The sequence below is a fragment of the Equus quagga genome, chromosome 11, assembly GCF_021613505.1.
Source record: "Equus quagga isolate Etosha38 chromosome 11, UCLA_HA_Equagga_1.0, whole genome shotgun sequence".
NCBI lineage: Eukaryota > Metazoa > Chordata > Mammalia > Perissodactyla > Equidae > Equus > Equus quagga.
Window position 1 is genome coordinate 79,777,766 of NC_060277.1, and position 12,381 is coordinate 79,790,146.

At 45.1% G+C, this 12,381-nt stretch overlaps 1 protein-coding gene and 1 long non-coding RNA gene across 4 annotated transcripts in view; both read left to right on the forward strand.

Moving 5' to 3' along the window:
* The first annotated feature begins 1,700 nt into the window (after positions 1-1,700).
* LOC124247038 (uncharacterized) lies at positions 1,701-6,125 on the forward strand. The gene is made up of 3 exons (XR_006890650.1): positions 1,701-1,875; positions 4,545-4,645; positions 5,932-6,125. It is a non-coding gene; the product is annotated as an uncharacterized LOC124247038 (long non-coding RNA).
* A 3,346-nt stretch (positions 6,126-9,471) lies between these two features.
* Positions 9,472-12,381, forward strand: part of HEATR6 (HEAT repeat containing 6) — a 31,834-nt gene continuing 28,924 nt past the window's right edge. For 2 of the 3 annotated variants that reach the window (XM_046675608.1, XM_046675607.1), the window contains exons 1-2: positions 9,669-9,702; positions 12,215-12,322. Coding sequence is in view for 1 of the 3 variants with exons in the window: in XM_046675606.1 (XP_046531562.1) it covers positions 9,472-9,702; positions 12,215-12,322 (339 nt within the window). In the remaining 2 variants the exon portion in view is untranslated. Of the gene's footprint in view, positions 9,703-12,214; positions 12,323-12,381 lie in introns of all 3 variants that reach the window. The other variant, XM_046675606.1, reaches the window with a different exon arrangement.

The following is a 12,381-nucleotide window of genomic DNA, read 5'->3' on the forward strand; positions in this document are numbered from 1 at the left end:
AGCTGAGAAGCATGAAGTCCTTGACGAGGGGCAGCAATAGAGCAGCCCGGAGTGCCTGGGTGGTTGGGGACCCGGACTGAGGAGCAAGGGAGGAGCTGGGAGTGGCTGGGGCCCATTGCCAGGGCTCTGAAGGCCCCACTCAGGCCTGAGTAACCCAAAGGACCAACGAAGCACGTGCTGAGGGCTCCAGCAGAACAGGGACCCAAAATAAGATGTGAAAAGAGGACATTGACAAAGAACAAACTGAATTTCAACATGCCTATCAGTTTGTGCAATTTCAAAAAATACGTAGCTTTTTTGAACATTTGGAATTACATATGAAGAATATCACTACAGTACACTTTTCAGTGTTTAGGATCTCAAAAATTTCTTCCTGGCTCTGACCAGAAAGATTTCCGTAATCTGACCAGATTATAGAAATCAGACACCAACCCCAAGGTCAGCTTTGAGATAGGCAGGATTGAGTTAAGGCAGTTTGCAAAATTCCTTTGGAAATAACCTATAACTGTACCCCTTATCCCACCTGGGGGTATTAGCAGTTAGTGAGGTCAGTTGTTTGCCCAAAGGACCTCCAAATGGTGGCATTTCAGGGACTGTAACAAATTAAGTATAACTGGAGAGTCTCTTCCAGTAGCACCAGAATTAGGAACCAGGCCACTGATGAAACATCAAGCCCCCTCACTTTCTAAAGAGAAGTCAACCATCTCCCCAAAGCCATATTAGGAGGCTGCAAACTGGTCTTGCCGTTCCCACCCAATCCAGTCATCCTTATTTCACATGAAGTAAGACATCTTATGGGACACATGTACATGGCCAAATTTTATACATGCCTCCTCCTAGCCCCGCTGTCATTGGGGAGGGAAATGGGCATATTCCTCCAAAGAACTGAGGGGAGTGTGTGATTCAGAAAAGCACTCATCTACATGAGAAGTGCCTACAAGAAAGGGGAAATAAAATCTTACTCCCCAGCTGGTTGGTTACTGCAGCACCGCCCCACTCCCACCCCAGTACTGCGTGAAGACAGACATCCTGGAAGCACTTAATGTGTATATCAGGAGCTTGGGTTCTCAGAAATGAAGGTGGACAAGACAAAATGCCACACTATCCCCAGAAACTTACATGTATCCTATAGGCAAAGACCACCGCACCTGCCTAGGTGCCCAGCAGTAAAGAGAATCAGCCAAGCCAGAAGGAGACCAAGGTCACTTCCTCATCACCAGCATGACCTGGGTGGATCCCTGCTAGCTCTCCTCCTGCCTCTCCCTGCCCCCAGTACCAGAGGTGCTGAGGCCCAGAGCAGGGAGGGGGGAGGTGAAAGCGTGGACTTCTCCCTCGTCAGCCAGCACCCAGTTCCTAGATTGTAATGTCTATAAGGACATATTCCTCATGCCTACCACATGACCGGCCCAGAGAATACATTTGTTACTTGTGTTGAAAAATGAATGAGTGAATGAAAGTACAGAATAAAAGTTAGTGCCCACCCCCACATCCTTTCTCAGTGATTCAAGGTTTTCCTAGTTTAGCAGTTTTATTCATCTGTCAGAGGAGGATGTTCCCTTGGCTCAGAGTCTTGCTTAGGTAACAACGTGGCATTACCCCACGTAGACACCGTGTGGGGTGTGCCTTCTCCAGAAATGTCAGTTTCTGGGCAGGGCTTAGGCTCCTAGAGTCCCTAGTCCCTCCCACCCCTGGCCTTGCATTGCAGCTCACTGGGTGGAAGGGCAGAAATTCCTGTTCTCAGTCCTGCTGCAACTTTACCAAAGACTTCCAACAGCAACATGAAGTTGGGAGGCCTCCTCCTCCTTGTGACCCTCATCACCCTCAGCTTGGAGGTACAGGAGCTTCAGGCTGCAGTGAGACCCTTTCATATTTTGGGTAAGTCCAGGGATAAGGCAACCCCTTCTTCTTTGAATGAAGGAGCCAGACAGTTGGACATCAGGGACCAGTGCGTGCAGAGGCGGGAGGGGAAGAAAGGAGAGAAGGGAAGATATTCTAGTCAAGGAGCCACCGCAGGGACCCAACTTGACTGTAGAATCTCTCTTCTTCTGCCTCCACTGTGTCCCCTCCTTTCCCTGGGTCATCCTTCCATCTGGAGTCTCCACTACTTACTTTGCTCCCTCATCAGCCAGGCTCCATCTCTTCTGTGTCTCCCTCTCCACCAGTTTCTTTGTCTCTTGCTACAAACAGAATGGAGGGCTTAAAGAAAATATTTTATTAATCATGTTGGCCATGAATCATCTCAATCTCTTCTTTTCCTTTTACCACCAACATTCTCAAAGAACTAAACTTAATTCTCTGCCCATACTTCTCCATGACTCATTCCTGAAACCCTTGAAGACTGATTATAGTCATTCCTGCCCCCACCATTCTCCTAAAACTTCTCTCGCAGGTCCTGTTGACAAATCTCTTGAGTCTCCTCAGGAGCCAAAGTCTTTATCCTTTATAGCATCCGACATTGTTTCCCACTTCATCAATTCTCAAACTTTCTTCTCTTCTGGATTCTCCTCACTAGATCTTTTTCTTCTCCCTAAAGATTACTGCATTCAACTCTTACTTCTCTCCTTCTTTGGTCTCCTTCCCCTACCTTAAACTGATTACCAAATCCATCCACTCTTTGAAATCGTCTCTTGCAGGTGTTCCTTCCTCTCTTACTCCATAGCCACATTGTATTTCCAGCCCTGATTACACCATGCTTGGGCCAGCACAATCTCTTCCCAGCAGCTCTCCCTGCCCTCTCTTCCTTCTGATTTGACTTGCTCGTTGAATCCTAATCCATTCTCTGCCCTCCTTCCAGAATGATCTTCATAAGTAAACTGCAACCATATCCCTCTCTTGGCCTCCCAAATGAAATCCACATTCCTCAGGTCCTCAAGATCTGCCTAATGTAACTTTACCTCCTGCCTACTTTTCCTGCTCAACTTCCAACTCTTCCCTAGTATTTATCAGCCTTCCATTTGCCATTTCCCCTGGATTCCTTGTATTTCAGGGTGTGGAGTGACGAGATGAAGTGCCTCAGGTGCAAAATTGAAGCAGATGTTCATTCTCAGGGTTGTGCAAGCGCCTCGTTAAATTTGTTGCCCTACATGACTCCTGTGCCTCTCCCTGGTCTCAACCTGTTGCATTTTCCCCTTGTGAACTTTAGCTAGTAATTCTTTTCTCTCTTCACAACATTCTACTACCCTCCTCATTTCTGCCTTAAAAAAAAATCCCTGTACTTCAAGACTCACCTTTTCTAATTAATCCCATTGGAAGAAATGCCTTCTCTCCTCTGAGTCCCTTTAGTCCTTTGGATGTACCTCTCTTGGGACACTTCTCACAGTCTTATTTCTAGTACTTTAAACGTAAGTCTTATCTCTATTGTTACTCCCTAAGCTTCTTGAAGGTAATGACCCTCTCTTATATCTTTGTATTTCCTGAATAACTCTCCTCTGTGCTTTACACAGAGTAAGAAATCAACGGATAAAATGAGTGACCAAAATGCTGTGAGTGGGGACACGAAGTCTTCAACCCTCTCACCAAAAACTAACAACAGCTAATAGAAATATGGGGAATCGTGCTGATCTGCTCTGAGGTCTGCAAGTCCATGTGGACATCCCACCTTTCCCCCTCCTTACCTTACATTGCTAATCAATCCTAGCACTCATTCTCTTGGAGCCTGGACAAGGCCTCCCAGCCTTCTCAACACAGCATCCGACAGCCATCTCTATGGATTGGAGTTGACACTGGAGAATGAACTTCCTTTCCCCTGCTGGATCCAAGGGCTCCATTTTACATGTGAGGAAACAGAGACCCAGAGAGGTCCAGAGACAGAATCACCTAGTAACCTCCTGATAACAACTGAGTAGCCAACCAAGCACAGCACACATTCGTCCAGAGCTCTGCATACATTTTCCCAGAAGATCCTGTAGGGTCCTAACCAGCTTCTTGGACCTACTTCATTGATCCTCAAAGACTTCCTTAGAGGCTCTAGGAAAATGGGGAGCCTGCACTCAGGTCAGGAGTGACTCCTTGTTATTAGGAGATGTGCTCTCCATGTCAGGGTCAGTTTCAGCATGTGGGACTGCACAGGGAGCTGGGACTAGGGGCCAGCTTGGTCTGGGTTGAATCCCCCTTCTGTACTTACTAGTGGGCGAGTCACCTCTGTGAGCCCCAGCCGCCACACCTGTAAAATGGGGCTAGCGAGACTCACTGCGCAGGGTGACTGCCAGGCACCCTCGACGGTATTTGGTAAATGTGAGTCTCCCTTCCCCACTCCTTTCCCTGCAGAGGGGGAAGTGAGGACATTTAAGGGGGTTTCTTTCCACTTCCACAATCACCCTCATCGTTAAAGTAGGCCTTGCTTTATTGGGATTGTGTGACTGCGCTGTTTTTAACTGAAATATATAAGATGTTAATGAGTATTATTCTGTGAGTTATCATTTATAAACTACATTATGTATTCAACCAAAAGAAAAAACGTGGGACTGGCTCCTTACTCAAAGGCTGTCCTCTCCAGCACCTGTGCCGAAAGCTTGGCGGTTTTCAGCTGGTCTGTTCTAACGCAGGCACCTGTGTTGAGCTCTGCAGCGGTGACTGGGACTGTGACCCAGAGGAGCGCTGTGTCAGCAACGGCTGTGGCCACATCTGTGCTTCAGTCTAAGGACAGGTAAAAACATCAGGCCCTTCCCTGCTTCCTCAAACATTGTGCAAGCCAGGCAGGCTGTACACCGGCCTGGACGGGACTTTCCAGAAATGGGTGGGACAGAAGCCTGTTTCTCTGTGGCCTTTCCCTCTTCACCCACCCTTCCTAAGAAAAAGAAGCATCTGTCACAGGATGGTGGTTTCCAAACCTTTAAAGTAATTTCCTTACCCAGTATATCCTGGAGAGAAGTCAGACTATTTATATGAGCAAAAGAAGGAGAAAAATCACCCATAATCCCCTACTCCAAAATGATGTCTGCTTGACACTGGTGCATATTTTAAAAATACATGCTACCTTATATTAACATACAATATTTACATAAAAGTGAGATCATCTTGTAGCTCTCTTGATTTCTTGATTAGTTCACTTAGAAATCTAGTGAAATTTTTTTCTTTTTAGATTTTTAATTTTTATTCCTTTTTCTCCAAAAGCCCCCCAGTACATAGTTGTGTGTTTTTTTAGTTGTGGGTCCTTCCAGTTATGGCATGTGGGATGCCACCTCAGCATTGCCTGATGAGTGGTGCCATGTCCGTGCCCAGGATTCGAACCGGCGAAACCCTGGGCTGCGGAAGTAGAGTGCTCGAACCCAACCACTCTGCCACAGGGCTGGCCCAATGAACAACTTTTAATATCAGTTCAGATGCTTCTATGCCATCATCTTTAATAACCTCATAGAAGTCCATCATGTATGCTCATATACTTAACATCAATTAATACACATTCAATATATTTATTATTCTTTATATCATCAATACGGCTGTAATAATTACTAAATTGTTGTACATGCCCTTATGAATTTCCTTGGGATAAATTCTAAGAAGTATAAGTGATGACCAAAGAGTATGCTCATTTTAAGCCTTTGATGCACGTCACCATATTGACCTATGAGAACCCAGTTCCTGTAAAAATATTTCAGGGTCCTCACATAGTGGTTTCTTTATTTCCAGTAGCCAATAAATGGAAGGAAAAAAAAGGATAATTGAAAGCTACCATGATTAAGTTTTGATTATAAATCAAGTTGTATTAAACACAATGGAATCAACATATACTTTAAAAAAAAACCATTTGTGTTCAGGACATATTATTTCTCCAATCCACCCATGATCCTTGGGACACCTTTGGCTTTGCTGGCTTTTTGCAGGTCCTTATTGATTCCCAGAACTGGGAACCATTACCTCTCAATTGTATTCTGTGGATCCAGGTCCCCAAAACAGCAAGTCTCACACATGACTTTCTTGTTCATTTCTCAGATGAAGACTTATCTTAAGGGTCATCCCTTTCTATTGCTCATCCCTTCCTGGAGTTTCTATCTTCAAAGATGTGATTGTTTGGAGCTCCTGCTCAGGAAGACAGATGAAAATGGAAGCTTGTGAATGGAGATTACAAGGGATGTGGGAGTGAAGGAAAAAGAATTGCTTCTTTTAATAAATCATCATCAAAAGTATCCATACTACTTGAGTTATTTAGTTAGGGGTGATGAGGGGCAGGAGGAGGAGAAGAAGGGGGGCAACATATGGCATTTGTTGAGTACTTGCTATGCAACAATATAATATAAAACTGCATTAGAGTCTCCACAGATATCATCTAGATTCTCCTTATGACAACCTAGTGACTACGCTTATTATCACTACACTTCTACATGGACACTGAGGTCTGGAGAGATGGAGTAATTTGCTTAGTGTCACATAGCAGATAAGTGTCAGGGCCTTAACTATAATTTCATGTCAACCTCTAAGGCCTATGCATGATAGCGTAGTGGTTGGGAGCTCCAACTCTGAATTGCAAACCCAGGCCCACCACACAACTGTGTGATCTTCAGTAAGCGTCCTAATCTTTGTGCACTTCAGTTTCCTCATCTGTATAATGGTACATACTGCACAGAGCTTCAAGCATAAAAGAGGTTAGTTCATGTAAAGTGCTTGGCATGGTGCTTGACATACAGAAAACATTCAATAATTGCTAACAGCAATGATTATTATTATTACCAAATAGATGGACTAATGGCCCTTAGTTCTAATTTTCTAAGACTCTAGAACAGAACTCAAGGCCAATCCTCCTTCCTAGCCTCTCCTAGTTCATCTGGATAGTGCAAGCCAGCCCCGCTCTTCTGGCTTTCCTCATTACAAAATGTGGGAGGTAAAAATAGATTTACAATTTCTTGCCTATGTTCTTCACAATTGCAGAACTAAGATTCAACTGGCCTGGGTTGTAGTCTAATTTTGACAATTTACTGCCTGTGTGGCCCTTGACAAATCATTTAAACTCTTTAAACTTTCTCTCTTTAAACCACTTAAACTTTTCTTAGCTGTACAAAGGGGAAAATAGTAATATCTCACTCACTTGGATGCTAAGATTTATAGAACTTTACAGCTTACAAAGCATTTTCCCAAACATCCCATTTGAGTTTCACATCAACCAACAGATGGAAAATAGAGGGCTCTGAGTAAATAATAGTGAAGTCATTTATTCTGTCAAAAAGTATTGTGGGTGCCTACCACGTCCAGGCACTGTGCTAGCACTGGGGATACAACAGCAAACCAGACAGACGGGATCTGTGCCTTCATGAGGCTCACATTCTGGAGGAAGAAACAGATAATAAACAAGTAAACAAATAAAGGAGATAACTACAGATTATGGTAAATGTTCTTAAGGAAACAAACCAAGATGTGAATTGGAAGGGGAGGCGGAGATGAAGTCAAGTCTACTTTGGTTAGGTTGATCCAGACTCTAACGAAGTGATGAAAATGAAGTCTTGACAGGGTTCCAAAACATGAAAAAAGTGAAATTCCAGAGGAAGGCTCCGGACTACATTATGCAGAATTTAGAGAAGGAAATGGCTGTGAACTTACTTAGCATCCCTTAAACCCCCCAGTCACAGTAAGACTAAAAATATTGAGAATGAGGATATGTGAGGAGATTCTCTTGGGAGAGATTTTGCCAAATTGTGAGTTTGCACAGTTTGAGGGTTACCATCTAAACACAAGCCAATGAAGGGGAATCTTCAAAGGCCTCCCTGGGAGCTTGACATATGTTTCCTTCAGTTGGTGATCACCATAGAGTAGGCACATTCATTTCCTTGGAGAAACCACACTGCCATCCACCAGGGTATATTCCATCAGAACTCAACAGACTGTGTCAGTATATTTTACAATATCTGGGTCATTCAGTCTTGAATAACACCATGTGTGAGTCACTGATGTTGCAACCTAAGATGAGCCCCATCAAACCCAGGTTCTTTCCATAGTCTTTTTCACACTTCCACCACTGTGGTGATAACCAGGCCTCACATCCTTCTAGCCCAGTGTGTTCAACGTCTCTTAGGCACTGCTTCAAATATTCTTGGCCTTACACTCTTATTCTAACCATTGCTAAGTAACCAGTTTGTCGCAGGCATCTACTAACTTAGCACAAGGTAACTTGTCAGAGCCTTGCCTTGGACTTGTGCTCTAGTACTCTACACCTCTCGTCTTTGCCCCAGGGCTTCTTAGACTATACAGCGAGATTCCTGTAGGAACCAGGCACACTGCTGACTCATGCTTAACTCAGAAGTGCTGAAGTATTAGTGCTTGGTGGGGTAATGCTTGACAAAAGGGGTCAAAGGTTGACAGATATATACTTCCCCCTTCCATTCCATTCAGGAAGGGGATTCTGAGAGCATTCCATAAGGCTTCTCAAAAAGTCCTGAGGGTTGAGCAATCACTCACTCCTTGCAACGGACACTCCATAGCACATATTTGTATTGATTCTCCTTCCTTCCCTGCTCGTTTCTGAATATATCACTCACATATCAACCTTGTCTAAGGCTCTGCTTTAGGAGAACTCAGACTAAAACATCAGTGACTAGGTCTCAGCTCCTGATCTTCTCTAAGCAAGTGCTTGAATATCACAAATACATACACACACATAACGTACATATACACACATCCCAAGAACAAGCAATAATATACAAGTGCAGTGAAATCTAAATTCAAACAAAAAATAAACATTTCTCCCCAAGGAAGCCCAAAGTCTTCCGAGAACTAGTTCTGCTAAAGCATACCCTCAATTTTCATTGCTGAACAGAAGTGTCTTATTCTCAGGATTCACCATGTACACCAGGGGCCTTCAAGGTTTTCCTTAAGAACTGTGAGTGAGAATTTGCTTTATATTTACAAAACTCAAAGTTCTTATCAATGGTTCGGTTTGAACGCCCAAATTACTTGTCTTGTGGGGTGAGGAGCCTCAAGATGCACAGGAGGATTTTCGTGGGGAAAAGGGGAGAAATGGGAACAAAGAGTGCAGGCGGTCAGTGTCGCCTAAGTACCTGAATGCTGCCCTACATTCCATTGGCCAGATTTAAATCACTTGGCCAAAGCCAGCTGTAAGTAATACTGGGGAGTGTAACCTTTATTCAGGGTGGTTTTGTACCTGGGGAAAAAATCAGGAGCTCTAATACTACGTAAGAAGAGTAGAAGGATGTCATAGAACTAGCAGTTTCTGCCACTGCCATCCACAATGTCTCCTCTCCAACCCCAGCCCGAATCTGAAGTACTAAACAGTGATGTCAGCCCCGCCCAGGAACAAATTTTCTGGGAGGACAGAGTCCCCACTTTTCCGACAGGGCTCAAGGAGAGGTGGGCGGCGACAAAGTCTGCAAGGGGATTTCTGACAAGTATTCGCAGCGCACCAGCCCCGGAGTCTTGGAACAACACCCGGGGAGGGAATCTGGTCCAAATAATGCATTTCCGGAACTGGCGGGAGGAGACTGGGGATGCCCCGGAAGTGTTTCCCCGTTGTCCTACGTAGGAAAAATGGCGGCAGTGCAAGTCGCCGGCTCCTTGCCCGGCGGGCAGCCGCGGGAGGCGCCGCGGGAGGCGCCGCGGGAGCCACCCCCCGAGCAGGGCAACGGATTCCGCTGCTTGTCAGCCCGCCTCCGCGCCCTGCGTCCGGATGACAGCAGCTCCGCCCGCACCGAGATCCACCTGCTCTTCGACCAGCTCATCTCCGAGAACTACAGCGAGGGCGGCGGCGTGGCCCCCGAGGTAGGCGGCGCGCCGGGTGGGGCCGACGCGGGCCGCGCCTGCTGGCCCCGGCCCACCCTTCCAGGATGCTAGCTGGTAGCTCCCGCCTGCCTCTCCCCGGGAGGGCTTTTCCCACCCCCGCGTCCCATGACTCCGTTCCAGGCTCATTTGCCCTCTCTGCCCGTGGCACATTCTCTGCCCTCCTCTATCCCGGAGACCCTGCAGTAGTACTGGGCAAACTCGCGTCTTTCAGAACCCAACTTGGTGACTTCTGCTCTGATAACGCCGCAGGTGTCATCTCTAGTCCCACCTTTCCGGCCCCCCCCCCCCCCAACCCTGTTCCACGCTCTGCATCCAAAACAATTTGTATATAACATTCACTACTACCATTTACTGAGTGCGTGGTACGCGGGCCACTACTGTACTTTACCGGACACAGTTCCAGGAATCTTAGAAAGTGGGTATTATTGGGGCTATTTTACTGATAAAAATACTGAGGCTCGTAAAGATCCAATGTCATATTGCTGGCAAAAGGCGGAGCTAGAATTGGAACCTAAGTCCGTCACAATGTCCTTGCCATTTTCTGTTTCTGCGTGCTAGCTTCCCCCCCCGCCTCCTCTTCAGAAGTGTTTGATACTATTCACACATATCAGGCCTTGGAGATGACTAACTTAATTCCCTGAACTCTTGACCCGGTCATACCACTGCCTTCTGGTGCTCTCAGGCACCTCAAACTTGACAGTTCCTAAAAATGAGTACATTAGCTACATACACACACTCCATCCCCAACCCTCCCACCCCCCCAACACACACAAACATGCACAGTCTGCCAAGTCACACAGGAACAAACATTGATTTCTCCTTCCTTCCTCCCAGATCCTATCCAATCTGGATTCTTCAGAATCTATCTCATAAATATTTCTCAGTCCATCCCATCCTTTCTATACCCACTGCCAATGCCTTAGGCCCTCAGGCAAGGTGACTTTTTCCTGGTCGATTCCACTCCTCTCTAACTAATCTCCGGCCTCCAGTCCAGCCCTTCTCCGAACTGAGCCTTGCTCTGCTGCTAGCGTGATCTTTTCTTTCATGGAAAAAAATCTAATTTGGGAAGATCTTCAGGACGTATTGGTAAATGGTCAAAGCAAGTTACAGAACAGTTCATACAGTATGAGACCAATATAGGGCAGGGAGAGTTTAAAGATAAATATACGTTTATACATGGAAAGAGTTCACAACAATGTATGTAAGAGTTTACAACAAAGTGATAGTGTGTGTCCCTAGGGAGCAGAGTGGAATTAAGGGAGTAGTCAGGAACTTTTGCCATATTTGTGTAATTTGATATATTTGCACCAAAAATGTGTGCCTTTCCAGTCTCCTGTCCTGTCACTCCTCCTTTTGTGCCCTGTGTGCAGTCATTTAAAACTTGCAGTTCCTCAGGCACCTACCGGTGTTTCACACCTCCTGGTGTTCCAAGTTTTTGCACACTCTATTCCCTTTGCTTGCAGTATCTTTCAGTGCCTTGTCTGTCTGGCAGGTTTTTACTCATCCTTCAAATCATTCCAGATTCTGCTTAAAAATCACCTCCACAAGACCTCTCTAATTCCCGTTTCCCGATGGTTTGTACATAGTTCTTTCAGCATGTAAATCACTTTAATTATTTGCATTTCTATCTCCCTCACTAGATGGTAAGCTCTTTGAGATTCAGGAATATGTTTGTTCACGTGTGAACCTCAAAGACGTAGCATACTGCCTGGCACGTAGTCCTGCTCGGAGCCTTTTAATTCAATAAACATCAATGGATGAACGAACATCCATTTGCAAATAGGGTGATTTGCAAATAGGGTCCTCTTTTTTTTTTTTTTTTTTAAGAATTCCCTAATTTCACAGTAAATTCATACAAGTGTCATTTCTGAATTTACCAGTGGCATTGAAAGTCTGGTTCACTCACTTTTTGGTATTTTTAACTTCACTGTGTGCTTTTATATTCTGGAAGCCTTTCTTTGGTTATTTAATTATAGTGTCTACATCTGTAGAGACTCTAGAGTCTTTAGCCTGATAAAAGCCATGTAGAGGGGCCAGCCCAGTGGCGTAGTGGTTAAGTTTGCATGCTCCACTTCAGCAGGCCAGGGTTCACAGGCCCGGTGTGAACCTGGCACGGCTTGTGAAGCCACACTGTGGTGGCATCCCACAGAAAATAGAGGAAGACTGGCAGGGATGTTAGCTCAGTGACAGTCTTCCTCAAGCAAAAAGAGGAAGATTGGCAACAAATCTTAGCTCAGGGCCAGTCTTCCTCACAAAAAACAAAAACAAAAACTAAGCCATGTTGATGTTGATTCTTTTCCTTCTTATTTAGCACATCCTATTTTTGTGCTATCATTTCGTTTTTTTCCTGCTTGCTGCCTCAAATTTCATCTTTCCCTATTTTGAGTGTGAATATTCACTTTTATTTTCCCATTCGGTTGTGTTTAGGGAGTCTTTACCTGACTAGTAGATATGTCACCTTTTCATTGTCTTTTTCTTTTTTTTTTGGTAGGATGTCAGTACTCTTCTTGTCCAAGCTTGCCGACTGGTGCCTCCTAATCAGAATCATCTTGTCAGCAAAGTGTCTCAGCTGATCCACCATTTACTTAACAGATTACAGGTAATCATGTGTGTACCTTTAGCATTCAGATCATGAACTTTGAGAATAAGTAAGTACCT